Here is a 20,308-nt window from a genome sequence, read left to right as displayed (position 1 = left end):
TCATTTATGTGATTCTCAAATCTGTGGTGTTATATCTAAGTGTTTTCTCCCTTAATTACAACCCGCAAGCCAGGTGGAGGTGGAACATGCCTTTAACCCCAGCACTCTGGAGAAAGAGGCAGGCAGATCTTTGAGTTCGAGACCAGCCTGGCCTACAAGGTGAGTTCTAGGACAACCAGGGCTACACAGAGAAACTCTGTCTCAACAAACAAAAACAAAACCAAAGCCAACCAAACAAAAACAATAAGTAAATAGTTTTAAAAAAAACCACTTTTCTTAAAATGAGCAGGAAGCTATATCCATTTTAGTTCATAATTAGTCCCTTTCTTTCTGTTTGTTTCATTTTGGTTTGGGTTTTTTTAACCTCGCTCTACTCTCGCTAGCACATATATGTGGGTAATAAGTAAGATGTCTCTATCACAGATGAGCTTTCTGAGGCAGCAAATGCAATGCAAGAATCAGGATAAGATACAGGCCAACTCTCCTTTACCTACAACGCTGAGGTCCACAGTGTTTTGAATTTTGGAAGCTCCTTTTCAGATCTTAAAAAAGTAATTGGATGAAATTACTAATTGAACATCTCTAACCTGAAATTGAAAAAAACAAAAAAAATTCTGAACCTCAGACTCTTATCTGAGTATCATGTTAGAATTCAAAGTCTGGATTTTGGACCACTTCAGAGTTCAGGTTTATGGCCACCCTTTAACACTAACGTCGATTAAATTGAAATGCTAGCTGCCAAAGTCCTACGGCTGTGGTTGCTATTGCTATTACTGTTAACGCTACGAAGCTGAGCTGACTGACAGATACCTATATTGTAATCATTCAAGAGGTCAAAACAGGGACTGGAGAGATGGCTCAGTGGTTAAGAGCACCCGACTGTTCTTCCAGAGGTCATGAGTTCAATTCCCAGAAACCACATGGTGGCTCACAACCATCTGTAAAGAGATCTGATGCCCTCTTCTGGTGTGTCTGAAGACAGCTACAGTGTACTTATATATAATAAATGAATAAATAAATCTTTAAAAAAAAAGAGGTCAAAACAGGAGGGCTGATGTTTCGGGCTAGTGTTTCCTATAACATGTGACCTTGTCTTAAAACACTGAACCAAATAAAACCCAAACCAGATAATTAAGCAAAAGCAAAGACAATTATTGATAGCGGAAATAACAAAGCTATTTTGTCAAGACGAATGTTAAGAATACAGTCAATATACTTTCCTTTAAGTGTTGGTTTGTTTGTTCTGTTAAAATATTTTGCTCATCGAAGGGGCTCGAGACCCCTTATGAGCAACAATACCAAGCAACCAGAGCTTCCAGGGACTAAGCCACTACCTAAAGACTATACATGGACTGACCCTGGACTCTGACCTCATAGGTAGCAATGAATATCCTAGTAAGAGCACCAGTGGAAGGGGAAGCCCTGGGTCCTGCTAAGACTGAACCCCCAGTGAACTAGATTGTTGGGGGGAGGGCGGCAATGGGGGGAGGATGGGGAGGGGAACATCCATAAAGAAGGAGAGGGGGAAGGATTAGGGGGATGTTTGCCCGGAAACCAGGAAAGGGAATAACACTCGAAATGTAAATAAGAAATACTCAAGTTAATAAAAAAAATATTTTGCTCAGTCACCAAAGGTGTATTGGAATTTACGATGTAGTCCAGGGCTGGCCTCCTTCCAGTCTCTTCTATGATCGATTACTATTGTGTGCTCAATGTCTGGCTAAGATCGTAGGCATTGTTAATGTTATACAAACAGATGCTACACTTGCATCATGGGGAATGTCAGTGTGGTATCTGATGCTCTCCAGGCCCCGTGCCCCATAGCATCACACAGACGCTAACTGCTGCAACGAAACTGTCACACCTGAGCTCTCAGAACACTTGTCAAGGAAAGGAAGCCATCCACCATTTCTGTTTAAAACAAAAGTATTCCAGAACTTTGGAAGAGCTTTCCTCTGGCATTCAAAACCCCATGAAGCTGCTCTTTAGCAAAGGATCTTATGAAAATGCACGGTTTAGTCCATTCAGAAGAAACAAAGAGAAAAATATGAGAGAAACAGCAACTCTTGGCAGTGCGTCCCCACCTCCCTGTATGCGGTACTTCTTAATCTCAAAATCTGTCTGACTCAGTTTACCCCCTCACGGGCACGAACTTCAATGTGCTTTAAGAATGTCTACAAGCTTCTAGGGATAGTGGCCCACACCTTTAATGCTAGCATTTGGGAGTCAGAAGCAGACAGTTCTCTACTGAGTTCCAAATCACCTAGAACTACGCAGTGAGACTCTGTCAAAGTTGTCTATAGCGTTTAATGCAATCTGCTTTCAGGCCTAATAACGTCATCAATCTCCTAAGGGTGTTTATCCCACGGATCTTGTACCAAATTGCAATGGTTCAAACTAGGCTCATTCAAACCTTAAGCTAATAATGAAAAAAAGAAGACCGTGGCCAGGTTTTGCTGCTGTATCTGAGAAATGCTTGGGGAAGTATCTCCCATCACCCATCCTTTATTCCTTCTTCCCCAGGATTGCCAAAATCAGTGAGGCACTTGATTGATCCCACGAGTTAGCTATATTTTCTATTGAGGCAAAGTTAATCCTTGTCAAAATTAATCAGGAAATTCTCTTATAATTGTCAAATATTACCCTTAACAAAAGCGCAGTAAAGCAGTAAAATTAACCAAGGCCTGTAGTAGCACTGTAACTAGAGTTTCATTATTTCCTCAAGGAACATGAAAGTCATACCTTCGACTAAGGAAGTGAGCAAGGTAACGTTGGCTGCTTTCCGTCTTCCGGCTGGCAAGTTTAAGCCAAGCCTGTCTAGTTTCTCTCTCAAGCAGCGACCACCATTCTTGGATTTTGCTCTGTCCAAAATCAAATAAAAATCAAGTTTGGTTAGACAACACTTAGAAGAAATTGTGAGACAGCTTGACCTCATGGGGGGGTATCACACTTGAAGGAAGATAAGAAGACAGAGTGTTATCAGGTCAGTTACCAGAGACATGATGGCAGGACACAGCTCCAGCTTACCTCCTCAGAATGCCTCCCAGAAGTGAAGCATTGAGGCACTCGGGTGGTGAGAGACGCCTCTTTACCTCAGCAATGGTCACCTTGTATTTGGAAGTAGAACTGAGAAGGGACAAACGACCAGGAACTGAGCAAAACAAGTCTGTGGGGTTGACCACACAGGTGCCACCTTGGGAAGGAAAAAAATGTATATGTTAGTAATAGTGAAAGAGTAAAGTTTTGTGTGAGGCAGGCACATCAAGAGATGCGTGGCAACAGTTGTGTTTACCCACCACTTATATCAAGTTACTCAGAAGATATCATTCTAAGTACTAGTTAGGATTTTGTATATCACCCAGAAAACAAATCTGTGTATACCACTGTAATTCCAGACAAAATCAGAACCTTCTAGAACATTGGTCTCCTCTGTAGTGTTACATCGAGGAGTGCATCAGGACATTAATACCCCCAAATCAAGACTTAACCTCAGAAAAGTAGTTACTATTGGTTCACAGTTACAAGTGATTGTGCACATACACCGAATAGACAGAAACTTGTGACATACGCTTTTCTTTTCTCAAAATCTTTATAAATTGTCTTCTTCCCTTACCTATCCATGAGCTAAAGTCACCAACCTTTATGTATACTTAAAAAAAAAATCACCTGCTTATCACCAAAAATGCAGGTGACAATCCCATCAAAGCTGGGCAGCATATTTCAATCTGCACCGTCAGCACAGGTAAGTGAACACAGTATAAGGTCCGGTGTTAGCTAGTGACCTGTGTTAAACATGCCTAATATGATTATAATGGCTGCTTTTTCACTGCCACTAGGATGCAGGACAACGGTAACCACACAGTGCAGTGTCATCAGAGCAGCTTTACCCCGATGGTGTTCCTGGAACTGGAGATTTCTATCTCCAAGTTTTTCAGAGCTTCTTGAACCTTACGTTCCCACAGAAACAGGATACTCCATTCCCTAACCCCAAGACCGCTCCCACTGACTCAAGGGTGAGCGTCACTGGTCATAGTTTCTTAATTAATAGCCATATTGCTAACTCGATGCCAAAATCCTCAGCCAACGCCTACCCTGCAAAGATGATTATGGGATTATGATCTTCGGATGGAAGGCTATCTTCATATCCTCCAAGACCTCTGAGGGCACGGTTTTCAGGGTTCATTGCCACATTCACATTCAAAACTGTTTTTACCCCTGTTTCATTTTCTTTTCTTCTTCTTGTTTGTTTGTCTTCTTGGTTTGCATTGGTATGGTTTTCTTTTGAGACAGGGTTTCTCTGTGTAGTCTTGGTTGTCCTAGAACTTTCTCTCTAGACCCGACTGGCCTTGATCTGCCTGCCTCTGCCTCCCAAATGCTGGGATTAAAGGTGTGCACCTCCACCTCCTGGCTCTGTCTTTTCTTAAGGGGAAAATTTTTTTTCTGGGTTTTTGCAGTATTCTGAGGAGGGAAGAAGATAATGTCAGATGCTGGGGCACTCGAGTCCCAGGTAGTTGTGAGCTGTTTGCTGTGGGTGCCAGAAAGAAATCCACATCATCTGTAAATGTTAAGCCACCTCCCCATTCCTTCACAGCTTTTCTGAGCATGCATTTTTAAATTTTCTCACTTTGGTTGCTGGTAAGCTTAAGTTGCTTGTCCAGAAACCAGACTACGAAGGAAAGGACGTGAGGGATACACAGTTAAAGAAAGAGGGGTGCTGACAATGTTGTCCAAAATCCATCTCCTGAGACTGAGATCGATATTGGATTTCTAGGAGGAAACTTATTCCAAGTGTGGGATCTTAGATCCCATCTTGGTTCCTGATCTGCAATCTATATTTCAAAGAAAGACAGATGATGCTCATACCCATTCAAGTCTGAGAAGTACTAGACTAGAATATGCCCCTATTATCTTCTACCAAGAAATACGGAGAAGCAGTTGCAGCAAGGAACCTCTCTCTGATTGTCAGTCTCAAGGGTATCCCCTGGACATGTCACGTAAAAAACTGGGAGGACACGAACTTATGTAAAAGGATCCCTACTTGGAGAAAGAATATTAAAATATTTCCATCCCTGTGATGTTTTAGAATTCTTCCTAGCTATTTTACAAATACCCCTGTTTTTCTCTTTTCCCAATATTTTTCTTTAACAGTTGCATGCACATTCATAATGAACTTTAGTCATTTTTTTGTCCCCATTACCTTCCTTCACCCTCTTTTCTCTCCCTCCTCTACTCTCTCTGTGTTACCCATTGAATCTAATATTTAATTATAGTTGCTTACATGAACATGGATAGGATGTTATTTACCCGAGTACAGGCAAAAGAGCAGTTCACGAGGTCTTGCCTGTCTCTAAGGAACTATTGTCAACTAATGGTTTCTGGGAAATGGACTATAGTCCTTTCAGTAGTGTAGACAATGAGAAGTTAGTTGCCCGTGCTCCAGTAAATAACCTAAGTTTCATTTGAAATTGCCAATAGTCAAAGGTCTTTCTCCCTTAACTAGTCTTCAAGCCCTAGTGTTTCTCTGATATAAAAGAGGGGAGGATACAATGTCAAGGAATCCTTAGCTGAGTCTTCTCTCCATTCCAACAATGCTACTTTCTGGAAACAAGCCCTGGGTTTTAACGGCTAAGAGGTCCAGAGGTCTGTCAATTGTTAAACTAAAATCCTGGTCTTAGAGTCAAAAACTGTAAACTATCTACTTTAGCAGTAAGAAACATGCAAATTTACTAATTCTTCCTCACTTTGAATTTCTACAGGGTTTCAAAAGTAATAGTAATAGCAAAAAATGTTTGATTTCACAGACTCTTAGCTAGTCCCTCATTCACTTTAATTAATTTTTATACTTTGTACTTATAGATACAAAGTGCCTCTCAAAAGAAGTGAGAATCACTTCTCAAAAGTTGAATGAACTGAAAACTTGTAAAATTAACTCAAGGTAATTTCAATAGAAATGAATGTGAATATACAATATTCATCTACAAGTCTCCTAAAAGAGGACCTCTATCTCCAGTCGCCATGAATCAGAAGCAGGCATATCTTAACATCAATCATCTCTCCTTGTACAGGAAAGAGGAATCTTTTTTCAATGCTTTAATACATATATTTTTCTATCTTTATTAAATTGGGTATTTCTTATTTACATTTCAAATGTTATTCCCTTTCCCGGTTTCCAGGCCAACATCCCCCAAACCCTAACCCTTCCCTTTTATATGGGTGTTCCCCTCCCTATCCTCCCCCCATTACTGCCCTCCCCCCAACAATCACATTCACTGGAGGTCCAGCCTTGGCAGGACCAAGGGCTTCGCTGTCCACTGGTGCCCTTACTAGGCTATTCATTGCTACCTATGCAGTTGGAGCCCAGGGTCAGTCCATGTATAGTCTTTGGGTAGTGGCTTAGTCCCTGGAAGCTCTGGTTGGGTATTGTTGCTCATATGGGGTTTCAAGCTCCTTTAGCTCTTTCAGTCCTTTCTTTGATTCCTTCAACGAGGGTGGGGTCCCATTCTCAATTCAGTGGTTTGCTACTGTTATTCGCCTATGTATTTGCCGTATTCTGGCTGTGTCTCTACATCTGGTTCCTGTCAGCCTGCACTTCTTTGCTTCATCCATCTTATCTTGTTTGGTGGCTGTATATTTATGGAACACATGTGGGGCAGGCTCTGAATGAGCGTTCCTTCAGCCTCTGTTCTAAACTTTGACTCCCTATCCCCCTCCCAAGAGTATTCTTGTTCCCTTTTTAAAGAAGGAGTGAAGCATCTGCATTTTGGTCATCCTTCTCGAGAAGAAAGAGGAATCTTAAAGAATTGGTCTTAAGTGTCTGAATATTTTTTCTCCTGCTAGGAAAGTATAGGGCCACACAATTTTAGACTTTTCCTATACTTAGTAATCTGTTAGTTACAAACCCGATTTAGAGAGAAAATATGGTTACAGATTTTGAAAAATGAGTTAAATCTAGTTTGCCTGCATTCAGAATCTACACCCTTTGGCTTGGTTGAATGCAGGCCATTCATTCCCTGCACATCCTTTGTGTAAGCTACATGGCCATCTGTAAACTCTACAGGACCTGAGTGGTTTTGCCCCTCCATCCATGTTGGGCATCTGGTTTATGCTAAAATAGGCATGTATTAGGTAAGTTACGCAGGCTGCATGTTAAGAATATGCTTTATGCGCACACACATTGCCTCAAGGATTTATTTTGTATTCAGGATTATCCATCAACTCTAGACTCTTTTATTTTTTATGTCACAGAATCTTTAAAGGGAATTTCTGTTGCTTTGATACGTGGCATCGTTGCAGCCTTGGGGAACTCTTCTTATTCTGGATAAAGATTGGGCAACTTGTAGAGTTTACATCAACTTGGGGAACCTTATATCTTTCTTCCCAGTGGGTTACTTTTCAGGAGGGCAGACAAAAAGTAAAGTCATGGTAATCAGGGTGTTGTATTTGTAAGGGAAATATCGATGTGGTGGAACCTAGCCAAGGGAACTGAGACCAACAGTGTTGAGGAGAACTCAGAGGACAATTAGAAGTGGATCTCACCAAGCCATCAACAACAGTCATTCTGTGTTCCCCATCAAGGTCATCCCTTACATATATTGGGAAATACTGATTTTTTCTGTCCAGCAATCCAGCTGGGGATGACTTTGTTGACAGAGCCAGATAGGTCATTCAGAACTCCTCAGGAGTTCTCATCCTCTCCATAGAGAAGCAACGTACACAGAGAAAAATAGTACAGAGAAGTATTTCTACAGAGGCCAGTGCTTGTAAATTTGGAGAGAACTATTTCTTATGGATCTGTAAATTCTAATTCTAATAAGTAACTACATAAGCAGTCAAGAATTATCTCAAGAAGGCTTGGGGATTTAGCTCAGTGGTAGAGCGCCTGCCTGGCAAGCGCAAGGCCCTGGGTTCGGTCCTCAGCTCCAAAAAGAATTTTCTCAAGAACACTTGTCTGGGACTTGTTTTTATAATAAACAAACAAACAAACAAATAAAAGACACGGTTCTGCTGAAGTAACAGAAAGACATTAGCCACACCCTGTAGCTATGAGCACACTTGACACAGAACAACAGGTTTAGACTGTCCTTCATACTCTGTCCTTCATACTCTGGAAGATCCCGAACTGACTGAGGAAAGCTGGAACTGCATTTCTCTTGGTTAGCCAGGGGGATCTGTCCTTCTGCCTTCAAACCATAGGTTGATGGGACAAAAACACTGGTAATGAGGAGGAACTTGACCAAATTGCATGAAGAACACTCCTTTCTTAATCTGTCTCTATTCACTCCTGTTCCCCTTCCTGCTCTGTCTGATGAGGTGTCAGCAGCCTGAATAATGGTGCCCAACCTCAACTCTGTGGTGAGCAGCTGCCACATTACAGGATCAGTGCTATATTCATTTACCCATATATTCATTTACCCATAGTTTGTACCACAACTTAATGGGAAGCTAATCGCTATACACCTCTTCTCACCCCAGACTTGTAGAGCAGAGCAAAAGAGCAATGGGTATCTCTAAGGAGTTTCCATCCTACGGCCACCACCCCTAAGAGCACACCCAGTTGTGCCAAGAGGCTCCCTGGAGCCTCTGCAGGTGCGATCCATACTTCCTAGCCTGCTTAGCTCCCTAGGCCTCAGCAGCAGCTCTCAAAGTCACAGCACCTCAGCACTGCCCCGCCCCACTCCGCCAAACGTTGGTGTTGACATAATTAGACCAAATCTTAGGAGCTGAAATAAATGTTCTGTTCGCCTTACAGCCAAACAGATGTTTACAATTCAAATGAAAGAAATACAAACGGTAGGGATTTTTTTTCCTCCCCTTCTTCATCTCCAGTGATCGCTCTTTTTTTTTTTTCCTTGACACATTAAAAATGTGTAAGCGGTTACAAGAGTTTCCCGTCCCTGTTTGTTTTGCGGTTTCATTTCCGCGAGGTACTCTTGTCCGATAGGTGGGTTAGGATCTTTTTGGACTGTTTTTTTTTCCCTCCAGCCTTTCTCCCTTTATCAGCTCTTCACCCCTGCTCCTGGGAAGCCCCTCCCCTATGGCGGCCGGTATTAATTGTATTCAAACAGCAAAAAGGTGGGGACTTAGCTCCCATCACGCAGGCCTTTGAGGGTGTGTCAGCAGCGAATTGTGCAATTCCGGAAGAAAGGTTGTGCTAGCAGTACAGGTGTAGCTACACCAAGCAGATGTAGCTTATTCCCGGAGTCAGTGCTACATTCCAGTAAAACAAAAGAAAGGGAACTGGGTACCAGATAGACCTCCAGGTGTCTCACAGTGTGTCCTGGTGTGTGCTTAGTGATTCAGGAATTAAGCATGAAGTACTTTGGGTCCTGGTGATATTCCCTGAGCAGGAAAGAATGAGGGGAATGGGGCAGGAGGAGGAGGAGGAGGAGGAGGAGGAGGAGGAGGAGGAGGAGGAGGAAGAGGAGGAGGAAGAGGAGGAGGAGGAAGAGGAGGAGGAAGAGGAGGAGGAGGAGGAAGAGGAGGAGGAGGAGGAAGAGGAGGAGAAGGAGGAGCAAAACACCTTTCCTCGTGAAACTTAACTATCCAACAAACCACCAAGCTTCTAGATTTTTTGGTTGCATGCGGTTTTTGGAAGAGATTAAATTCAAGTCTAATTAGGTATGTGCATTTTAGCATTAAGGAGGCACATGAAGTTTCCAGTGTGTCATCTGCTCTATTTTCATTCACCAGGGTTGAAGAACCAAAGAGATGAGTTTGAGCCAGTGTAACTACAAGAGATTCAGGGTAACCCACTCACTGATGGGATTCTCTGACAAAGGAAAGGAGAGTAAGCTACCTTCTCTTTTGCCCCTTCCGGAAGCTGCTAGAAGGAGTGATCCCAAAGTCCAACCAAAGTCCCAGAAGACCAGGAGAGAACTAAAAAGCCAAAGCAAGGAGCATGTCCTTTCAAGGAAGGGCCAGAAAAACAAAGTCACTCTGTCCTATCCATTATTCGTAGAAAGGGGCGGCTGAAGCTAAAGCTGCATTTTGAAAAAGAAAATTAAATCAGATAATGTTTGCACAGCAGTATAAACGCCTCAGTCTTGGCTAGCAACTCACCTCAGCCGTCTGATATACCCAAGCTCCCTTAAAACTCGCAGAGTTCAAATCATATTAATTCCCCCCAAATGTTTTGATTCAAAGTAGTTTGTATTTTGTGTAGCCAAGGGCAATTGGGAAAGTGCTCCTGACTGCAAGTGGCCGGTGGGTTCTCTCTCTGCATGGCCCAGAGGCTATAGGTATTTAAGCTTTGGAAATTAGCCTGGGGCTGCAAGGCGAGATGATCACAAAGCGAAACAAGGGCGCTGCCCCTCTACACTTTTTTCTCCCCCACCCCCACTTTTTTTTTTTTTTTTTTTAGTTTGCCGTCCCGATTTCACAAGAGATCAGGGCCAAAATGTCACTTTCCACCCATATACAGGAATTCTGAGTGTTCGCATTTTCCTCAAGTATGTGAAGGGCAGAGGCCCTTTATCCAAGTGAACCGCGTATTGTGATTCCAACCTGACTCCATTCATGATTAGCTTAGTCACAGACTTGGTCCTCATCATTATTTTATTATTAAATACTCAGAAATAAAAGGGCTTGGGTGTCTGATAAAAGGGAGGGGCCCGAGCACGCCTCAGAAGAATCGCCAAGAAAAAAAGGACTGGGCCTTTCTTTCTTTCTTTCTTTCTTTCTTTCTTTCTTTCTTTCTTTCTTTTTTTTTTAAATGATTAAAAACATAGGCGACTCCTGTAAATAGAAGCCCCGTTTCTTGGAGAGAGATGCCTTTTGAAACCCACTGTCTGAATATTCAACGAAGGCAAAGCTCCACTCTGTACGAACAACATTAATATGATCTCTGCAGAATTTGTTACTCAGAAATATTAACATATCAAAGACAACGCCCGAGGCCAAAGAAGCTATCGATACGCGTGTGCAGGGTAAAGTAAAGATTATTGGTTCTGATGGTCGGAGCGGCGGAGCTGCGGGCAAAATCGCGCACACCATTAACCGGGAGTGAGCGCGCAGGGAGCTGGGCCTCCGAGGCGGCCGCAAATATTTTATCTAGGTGGTAATTACCTCGCTGCTGCCTCCCCAGTCTGTCTACATTATCTTTTGGCTATCAGGCCTTCGTTTACAAGGGGAAGAAATGTAATTGACACTTAACAAAGTGAGTCTGAGAAATGACACTTCGTTCTTTACTACAAATTTGGGGACCAATGACTCCCCATCCCTCCACCCTTCTGCAAGCCAGGCCAGCTTCTTTCTATCCCCCTCAGGTAGCACAACTTGGCAGGTATCTTTGCTCAAGGCAGATCCTGAGGAGGAGTGCCTTGAGAAGTGAAATATATTTTTCCTAATATTGTAAATGCTGGATACCACAGGAATGTAAATATAGCCAAGAACTTAATAAAAGAGAGAAAATGAGGAAACAAAAAGACTACTTTAACAGAGGCCAGCCTGTGAGGGATAGATTGGAAAAGTAACAGATATTGTCACCATAGGAGGGATGGGAACTTAACACTTAACTGTTCTATTTCTGATGAACCTGAGAGAAGCTGAGTTAGCGATTTAAGAGTTCTCTGCGTGCAGTCATGCCAATAGACTTTTTTTTTCCTGGGTATTTTGACATGAGGGGACTTGCCAACACTGACAAAATATAAAAGTCCTTGCTATCCATTTGGAAATTGTGAACACTGATAGCTAGAGCACTCCTGTGGTCTTCCCCCATCCCCCACACTCATCTCTCTAGAGCGCAGATTGTTCCCGTCCTGTAAGACATGTAGAAATGGACAAAAATACTCAGATGCTTGGATCCGAACTACTCAGAGGTGGGTGGGTTACAGATTTTGTTGGTGCGTAACTCCGAAGTTCCAGGTCCTTTCCCTTGGGAATTGCACTTTTCTCCTACATAATCAAAGCTTGGTTCAAAATAACAGACCAAGGGAAGGATGCTAAAAGATGAAACAAATAGGTACTGAATTGTAAAAGAACAAGAAAACGTCACTTCAGGAGTTGTAATAAGGTAAGAAGTGTTTTCTTCCGTCTTTTAGACACCTCAAAGCTTAGCTCCTCTTGAATGGCCAGATGAAAGGGAGACGTTACCTTACTGTCCCTGGAAACTTTATTGACTCCACATCAACTATAGTTCCATCGCCCAGCCTGGAATTCATCCTGTCAGCTGTGCTACAATCATTTGGATGTGACAGTCAAGCATCGGGAGGGGTATTTTACCAAGTACCAACCAGAATATACAAACCGCGGCGGCGGAAAGCTCTCTCTCAGCAGCGGGCTGTTCCCTAATTAGTGGCGCTGTCCTTCAGCACCACGGTGCCTGTGCGCGCCCTGAGCGCTTGGCCTCACCTTTACTGTATTTTACTGTATTTGCTTCCCAACAGACTCCAATCAGCAAGACTTGCCAAGCCCCCCTCTCACGGTATATGCTTTATTTGTCCAAAAGTTGTGAATAGTTAAATTTAACATTTATAAACCTGTCTCTGTTTCATGTCATTTCAATATGGCTGAATACAGACAGACCTGACTGGAAAGTTTAGCAGCATCCCTTTTAAATATATATATATGAAGTGATAACTATACGCTTTGAAACCTCAAAAGTGTGAAACAACAGATTCGAATAATCCTTTTAAATTTGACATACAGTGCAGTCACATGCTTTTTGAACAGCCAAGTTCCAAAAGATAAGTGCTCTTTGTTTTCTCTCTTACTGTTAATAGTGGATACAGGGTCATGAAACCTGTGTTTCAACACAAAATATTCCATTGTTTTCAAAGCGTGCATTTCTCCCTCCCAAAAAAAAAAAAAAACAAATCATTCAACTAACTTTGAAAGAAATGGGGATGGACTAAGGGACCGTTACTTGGTACCATCAGAAGTTTAGCAGTTTGGTAACTAGAGACAACTGTGGCCCTGAAGCAGGAATTAGTTTTGGTGAATAGGCTGTCTTATTAATTCGTAGGAAGTTGGAATAACAGCTGGTCCCTCTTGCCTCATGTGCTCCTCGGGTTACTGGGCATGCTAGAAAAATAAACTTCAGAGGCTCTGGGTACAGTTAAGCAGCAAAGCCAGTAAAAATCTGTACTGCCTTGAGGCCCTGTGAATGTCATAGTTCAAAACCTTTTGTCAAAATGGAACATCTGAGATACAGTCCCCTTCAGTGCCTTACCCCCCTTTCCAACGCTATGGGTAACTCTCTGGATTCAGATGTTTTCCTCAACAGATGGGAACAAGAAAGCTTTATCCAGTACACTTAACACTAACACTACCTCCTCCTCCCCACCCTCCTTTAAAGAAAGAAATGTTCTGGACGTTTCAAAAAATAATAAGGCAGCTACGATATTGGTGACTCATTAGCCTCCTGGAAAGTCTCAGTGATACAGCCTTTCACTGGGTCCCCTAAGGCCCATAGCTAACACCATCACCCCAAACACACAGGCTGTGGCTAGCACATTAGGTCTAAAAGAAACCAGAAATCCTGTTCCAGGATGTGGTACGGGTGAAGGGAAAGAAGTGTGAAAACTTTTTTTTTAAACCCCAGTAATTTTCTCCCTAACTTTGATGCTGTCACCATTCTGTGAGGAGTAGTAGAGAGCTCTCAGCATAAGTGGGCTCACCCAGCACTCAAGTGTCAATGGAAGAAAGAAGCCTTTTAAATGTAGATATGCCTGTGTGGACCAAGAATAATTGACTAACATAATTCTTTTCTTAATCATCAGGCAAAGAATCTGATGTTTACAAGTCTCCCCAGATCTTCAAAACAAAGACACAGATTAGAGACTAATATTTGAGGCCAAGACAGTCCTACTCACCTCTTCTTATCACACCCCCTTGGCCGTTGAGGACAATCCCACACTGGGCTTCCACAGAACCCTTTAGAAAAGAAGAAAGAAATAGAAGCATTCAAATATCGTAGGCATGACCCTGTGGATGAAGTATTTTAGACTAGCCTACCCCTGACTCCTTCTCAGGAGACCATTCGAAACACCATAGAGCTGGGACAAGCTTAACAGCAAACAGAATTTTAAGGAAAACAATAATAATAAAAATAAACAGCCCCAAACCCTTCAATCTAAAAGTTCTATTCATCTGAAGGTATGCATTTCACTTCCCTCCCCAATATCACACTTTAGAAGCCTTAAGAGGTTTTCCTTTGGGCACACAGGAACGAGAAGCACTTTGAGTCTCATAGACAGCGTATACTCAGACACATGTTCATCAAGAAAATTATAGCTTAAGTGTCAAGTGTGGGACGGGAGGGTAAGAGGAAGAATTTTCACATGGTGGAATCAGAATATCTTTTGAGGATTCTGTTTACCCCCAAAGCAGGAGCAACCACACAAACCTATCCAAAATCCGCCTGGTGGAGGAAACAACTTCAGGCTCACTCCCCACAGATCCCTAGGTTCCCAAGGTGTTGAGTGATCATTTGAACTAGAAAACTGGAAAGGGTTTGCTCCCTTTTTATTAAGAAAAATAAAATTTTCTCCCTTTGTCTGTCTTTTCCCCCCGTCAGAATCAAAATGTGTTAAAAGCTCATTTTCCTTTACAAACAAACGAGGTATTGGACATGAAAGAGGCCTTGAAGGGTGTTAACCTACCCAACAGCCCGTGAAGAGTTAAGTAAATGCGGAGAGAGTCGGTGCATAATAAAAACCCACTTTACAAAACAACCTTTACAGCCCTGGCTCCCTTTTGCCTCCCCATTTTCACCATATTGAGGCAGGCCTGTAAGACCCCCCTTTTCAACCTACTCACCAGCTCTTTCTTATTTTAAATGTTCTGCCTTAAAGTGATTATCAAATCAATATGAAAAAAAAAACTTGGAGACTGAGCATAAATTAGAGCGGTGATGGGAAAAGGTGTGACAGTTTCCTTTGTTGGCCATAGCAAATCTTTTTAGGGGACTCAAAGATGGGACTGAAGCCACAGGACCGTTTGCATCTGTTAGGCAGACTTAGACCGCCCTCCAAACCGTTGGACTTTCACTTAAAATTCTGTGCAGGGAAAAGTATATTTACATTTGTTGCATTTGAAATGAGGCATATGCTGATGAATGTTTTAAAAAGGGAGAAATAAAAGGAGAGAGACAGGTTTTTTCCCCACACACTCCCTCCTCACTTCTTGTTTTAAATGTAGCCATGGCTCTTTCTTTCTCATTCTGCCAAGTACATCCAGAAGAGTAGAATAACTTTATAGATTTATAAGCTTGTCCTACTATTCATACACATCACAATCCACGCACTGGCATACACCTACAGAGAGGTCTTTATGACCATACGTGCAGACACCGAACAGCACAATCTTCCATCTAGGATTTTAAAAGTGTTTCCTTCCTCAGTAATGATTCATGTTACTCCAACAAGAATGGTACAAAGAAAAGAAATAATAAATGTATAAGAGATGGGCTGAAATAAAGATTTATAACAGATATTTCGAGTGTAAAAGGTAAAGAAAACCAAGCTCTCCAAGGAAGCAGACTAATTTTCCTCTCTCTGACGCACTGTTAAGATGCTTATTTTCCTAGAAGAAACAAATCTTGGCCTCATCACTTAACAAACTTTCCCCCCTCATAAGTAAAACATGTTGTTTGGTCAGATGACATTGCATAAATGACCAGTTGAATGGCACTAAGTCGAAAATTGGATAAACTACGGTGTCCTTTTGCACAGGATTCTGCCTTTGTCTGGTGCTTGCAAATGTTCTAATCCTCTCTTTTGAAAAATGCCCAGCTTTGTGCCTAGCACAGAAAAAAAATTTGTACAGATACAAAAAAATCAGCAACAGACGTGGCTATTAAAAGGAGTAAATAGGTTTTAGTTGAACTAAGCATTGAATGGCAGATTTTTTCCCCTTCTGAGACATAAGGGGATCCTGGGGAAAATGTTAAAAAATGCCCTAAGCGTATAAAATTATTTTGTGAATATCACTGTATAAGGTCAAAGTTTTAGGAGCGAAATCTTTTTTCGTGTGCATGAATCTTGTAGTTCTGGCTCCTTGTTGGAATTGTTAGGGCTTCCACTTTAATTTAAAATTAATCTCTTGCTCAGGGGTAGAGGAAGAGGGAAGATATTCCGTGCGCAACAAGAGATCTCTTCAGTCTCCAAGTTGTGCTCCTGGAATATCTTCCCAATCTTCAGGAGAATGTGGTAGCAGATTTTGTGCAGACAGAAAAAAGAAGGACTTGCCCTGGGCAGAGATGTGCCTTCCACTAAAAGAAAGTTCCAGTTTGACTTCTGGGTTCTTACTCTAGATCTCAGAGTTTTCTTATTTGATGTGTGTCTAAGACAATGGGATCACTTAATTAAAATTTCTGTTGTTGGAAATGAATGTGGAAACCGGGTAAGAAAGTAGGAGAGTTGATTAAGTGGTGGACTCTGCGGTGTCTTAATTAGTTTACACCCTCTCTCCTTCCTCTCCTTCCTTTCTTCTTATCCTCCTGTCTTTCTTTTTCTCCTTCCTGCTTTTTCTCTCTTTGTCTCCCTTCTTTTGTTTACTCATTTTTGACAGCATAATGAGTTGCATCTTACGTAAGATTGTAAGATTGTAAGATAGAGAAAGACTAAAGCATTCTGTGGGGCTACAAGCTTGTGTATACTCAGGAACAGAGAAGCACAACTATACCTTGGCGAAGGGTATTGTGCAGATTATTTTATTGGGGCTTTTTTGAAGCTGTCATTGGTGGTTCCTTTCTTGACATAGCAATCTGATATGTTTGTGAAACTTTGGCTCAGGCTTGTGATTCCAACAATTTTCTGAGAACAAACAACTTCCCTCCCCTGAACTCACCCCGAGAGACTCCCCTAAAGGTTCTGTCTAGGCCAAAGCTGGAGACCCTGCAAATTATGGAAATTGAGGATACAATTGATTGGTCGTCAGCTTTTAGGAATCTTATTCTGGGACCTCTAGATTCAAACACAGCTCCACTGATCTCACACACCTATCCTCCCAGTGTCAGAAATGTAGATTCACAAAAGACTTCTGATGACTGGCTCCAGGAAAGGACCTCAGCTATTGATCCAATGAGAGGAACCAAGTGGGCACAGTCCTCCTGTAATTTCATGACTTTCACTAAGTCGTGTGTGTGTGTGTGTGTGTGTGTGTGTGTGTGTGTGTGTGTGTTCGCGCGCGCACGTGCCTGTGTGTGTGTGTGTGTGTGTGTGTGAGAGAGAGAGAGAGAGAGAGAGAGAGAGAGAGAGAGAGAGAGAGAGAGAGAGAGAGAGAGAGACTTAGAGCTAGAGCATTAACAGAGAGCGGGAGGGGGAGGGCAAGGGGAGGGCGCAGACAAATCCGCTGCACGCTTATTTACCTGCAAGTCGTCGGCTCCCGCGGCGGCCAGCCCCAGGCTGGGCCCTGGCAGGAGTCTTTGATCTGGGTGCATTCCATACTGAGAGCCATGGCTCATGAGGGACAGGTCGTGGCGGCGGTAGGCATCGAGGCAGCCCAGCTCCCGCCTCTGCTCGTCCAGGCAGGAGGACTTGAGAGCCCGCGCATTGTGCAGGTTAATAAAGTCGGTGGGCTCCCCGTGGTGAATCTGCTGGTAGTACTGTTGTGAGTGGTGGAGCGAGTTCAGAGAGTAGGCGTCGGGGGTGACCGCCGGGTGGCTGTGCTGGAACTCGTAATGGAAGGACTGGTGGTGGAGCGGGGTGTACTGGTGGTTAGTGGAGAAGTAGGGGGACGCAAACTCGGTGCCGGTGGTAGAGTAAGTTAAAGGAGAGGAGGAGGAATAGGCAACCGTGGAATTGGCTACGGACTCCAGACAGCCAAGCTGCATCAAACGGTAGCTGTTTGATCCGTCGTGACGTATCTGGAAGGAAGAGGGGGAAAGGGGAGAGCAGAAAAACTTGAGGTTTGTCATTTTGCAACCAAGGCGCCACTCTCCCAGAGTCAGGAGCTTTCCCTGGCTTTCCCTAGGAGAAGGAGAGAGCGTGCGCTGGGCTCCGGAGAGCAGCCGGACTCAGAGAGTGCCTTCACCAAGCAGACTTCGCTAACAGTTGAACTGGGGGTGGGCGGCCCCGTCTTCACAGTGGAGAGAGCGGGGTGGGGTGGGGGCAATCCCCCACCCTATATAGGTGCGGGAGACATTACACATGCACACACAGTTTCACAGACAGACAGAGAGACAGGAGAGACAGACTCACACACACTCACACACACACACACCCTTCAATTCCCAACTTGTGCCTGGAGCTAGGCTTCAGAGTCAGGTTTGCAGGTGACTGGGGGTTTCGGGGAGCCGGGGAGTCCACACAGAGAATTCTAGGCTGCATCTCGCTGCTCCAGCCAGACCCTAGCACCGAAATGCCTCCTGGCCATGCAGAGGTGTTCAGCCTGGGCTGCTCAAAAAAGATCATCCCACATATATAAATGTATATATACATATACATTGAAAATCCCAGTCCGTGCAAATTGTTAAACTTGCTCGCCTCCGTAGCCACTTGTGTACCATTCCTCGAATAAATCCCTTCCGAAAGGGCTGCGTTGCATTCTTCTCCATCCCCTCCTCGTCCACCTACCGCCCCCCATCAGTCCCCTTTCTTTGCTTTTTGGAGAATCCTTTCTGTGTCTCTAGCTTTCTCCTCTTCCCCACTTATTGTTAGGATTATGTTTCTCCCTCATTACGGCAAATAGTGCTTAACGTGGAGGAGAGTTGCCCTCCCTGGCGACAGATGTCATAACGAACTTTCTCCCGTTCCCTTCCGTAACTTCTCCGGAAAGCCAGATTATAATTAAACGTAACGGTCCAATATAGATTAGAGGCAGGGGAAGCTGCCACCACCGCCGCCACCACCGCCGCCGCCACACACTCACACACTCACACACACTCACACACGCGCGCGCGCTCACAAAAAAAAAAAAGTAATAATACCTCGGCATCGTGGACTAGTCCGGGAAAGGTAGTTGACATGTTGGGTTTCTCCAAAAGCTTACGATGCAATTTCCCCCTCCAAAAAAAGAATCAGGAAAAAAATCCAAAACTTCTTGTATTTTCCAATTTTTTTTAAAGGAAGAAAAAAATGTTCCGTAGATAGAGATCTAAACTGTAATGGTTTTGCCCGGATCAGATAGCTCCTTGCCTCGTACCCACTTAAAAACCTGTAGGAACAAAATTTTCCCTCTGCACAAAAGCAGCTCCCTGGAACAGATTTTGTACTTGCTGAGAATTTCTTTGGCTGATGTCGTAGGTCCCTTGGTAATATAGAAGTTTTGAAAATTAAGCATCAGCACTGAGAACGGGAGGACAATAGGCAGAAGAGATTTATCCCATGAGACAAGGAATAAATATTGTATCTTCGCCTAATAAGGAACTGGGGGTTCTTTCAACATTTTTATCCATTTTCCACAACCTTTATCATGCTTTTCTATACCGACTGAGGTGGGGACGCTTCTCTGCAGAGAGCATTTACACATTTTTATTGTGAAGATTGAAATCTACCCCCAATACATGCAGGTTACAGACAGAAATATATATTAATTAAACCTTTCTTTTACATGACTGAGGATTTGCTCCTATTGGTTCCACTCCCTGGATGCTGAAAGCTGATTTTTTTTTTTTCCAACAGGCATTGGAATCAGCCTTGCCTAGTTGGGATGTCTGCCTTCTTCCAAATGAAAACAATACCCTTTTCCCCCTCGTATTTACGTTGAATTTCTGTTCTTCCTCCTTGAAAGGCAACACCAGGTGGTGGCTAACATTTTTTAAACAGTTTTTAAGACAAATACACATGACGGACAGTCTTAAGTTTCTGTTGCAAAGAAGTGGGGCACCTGGAAAAATGAAAGAGAATAAAGCTACGGGAAGATACTACACACTTAAGTAAATGTCTTTCACTCCCCAACCCAACATATTTTCCCCCTTTCGTGTTTTTTCCCTTTCTTGTAAACAGTGGGTTTTTTGTTTGTTTTGTTTTGTTTTTGTTTGTTTGCCTCTCTCTCTCTCTCTCTCTCTCTCTCTCTCTCTCTCTCTCTCTCTCTCTCAGAAGGTGGAGATGGACCATTCAATATACTTTAACAGATATACTTTAACACCATTACTCCTAAGTAGCCCCTAAATACATTATGATTTACAAAGGGGGTGCTGGAAAGGGACAGCAACACACACACACACACACACACACACACACACACACACACACACACCCCTATTACCATTTCTTGATAGGTTTCTAACTTTCAAACAGTTTTAGAGTTATACTTCATCCAAAAATTAGGCTGATCTACTGAGTTATCCAATGTTTTGAAGGGGTGTGTGTGTGTGTGTGTGTGTGTGTGTGTGTGTGTGTGTGTGTGTGTGTGTGCATACACTCGA

The 20,308-nt window shown here is 43.0% G+C and overlaps 1 protein-coding gene across 3 annotated transcripts in view; it reads right to left on the bottom strand.

Annotated features, from left to right (window-relative positions):
* The window catches only part of Tfap2d (transcription factor AP-2 delta), a 59,403-nt gene extending 40,264 nt beyond the window's left edge, over positions 1–19,139 (bottom strand). Inside the window, 5 exon segments of one of the 3 annotated variants that reach the window (NM_001401661.1) lie at positions 2,743–2,861; positions 3,028–3,193; positions 13,812–13,872; positions 17,309–17,806; positions 18,869–19,137. In NM_001401661.1, coding sequence (NP_001388590.1) covers positions 2,743–2,861; positions 3,028–3,193; positions 13,812–13,872; positions 17,309–17,806; positions 18,869–18,907 — 883 coding nt within the window. In that variant the 5' untranslated portion in view covers positions 18,908–19,137. 3 annotated transcript variants of the gene reach the window in all.
* Between the last annotated feature and the right edge of the window lie 1,169 nt (positions 19,140–20,308).

Source organism: Rattus norvegicus, chromosome 9 (genome assembly GCF_021556685.1).
Source record: "Rattus norvegicus strain SHRSP/BbbUtx chromosome 9, alternate assembly SHRSP_T2T, whole genome shotgun sequence".
NCBI classification, from domain to species: Eukaryota; Metazoa; Chordata; class Mammalia; order Rodentia; family Muridae; genus Rattus; species Rattus norvegicus.
This window is presented reverse-complemented; position numbering and strand designations above follow the sequence as displayed.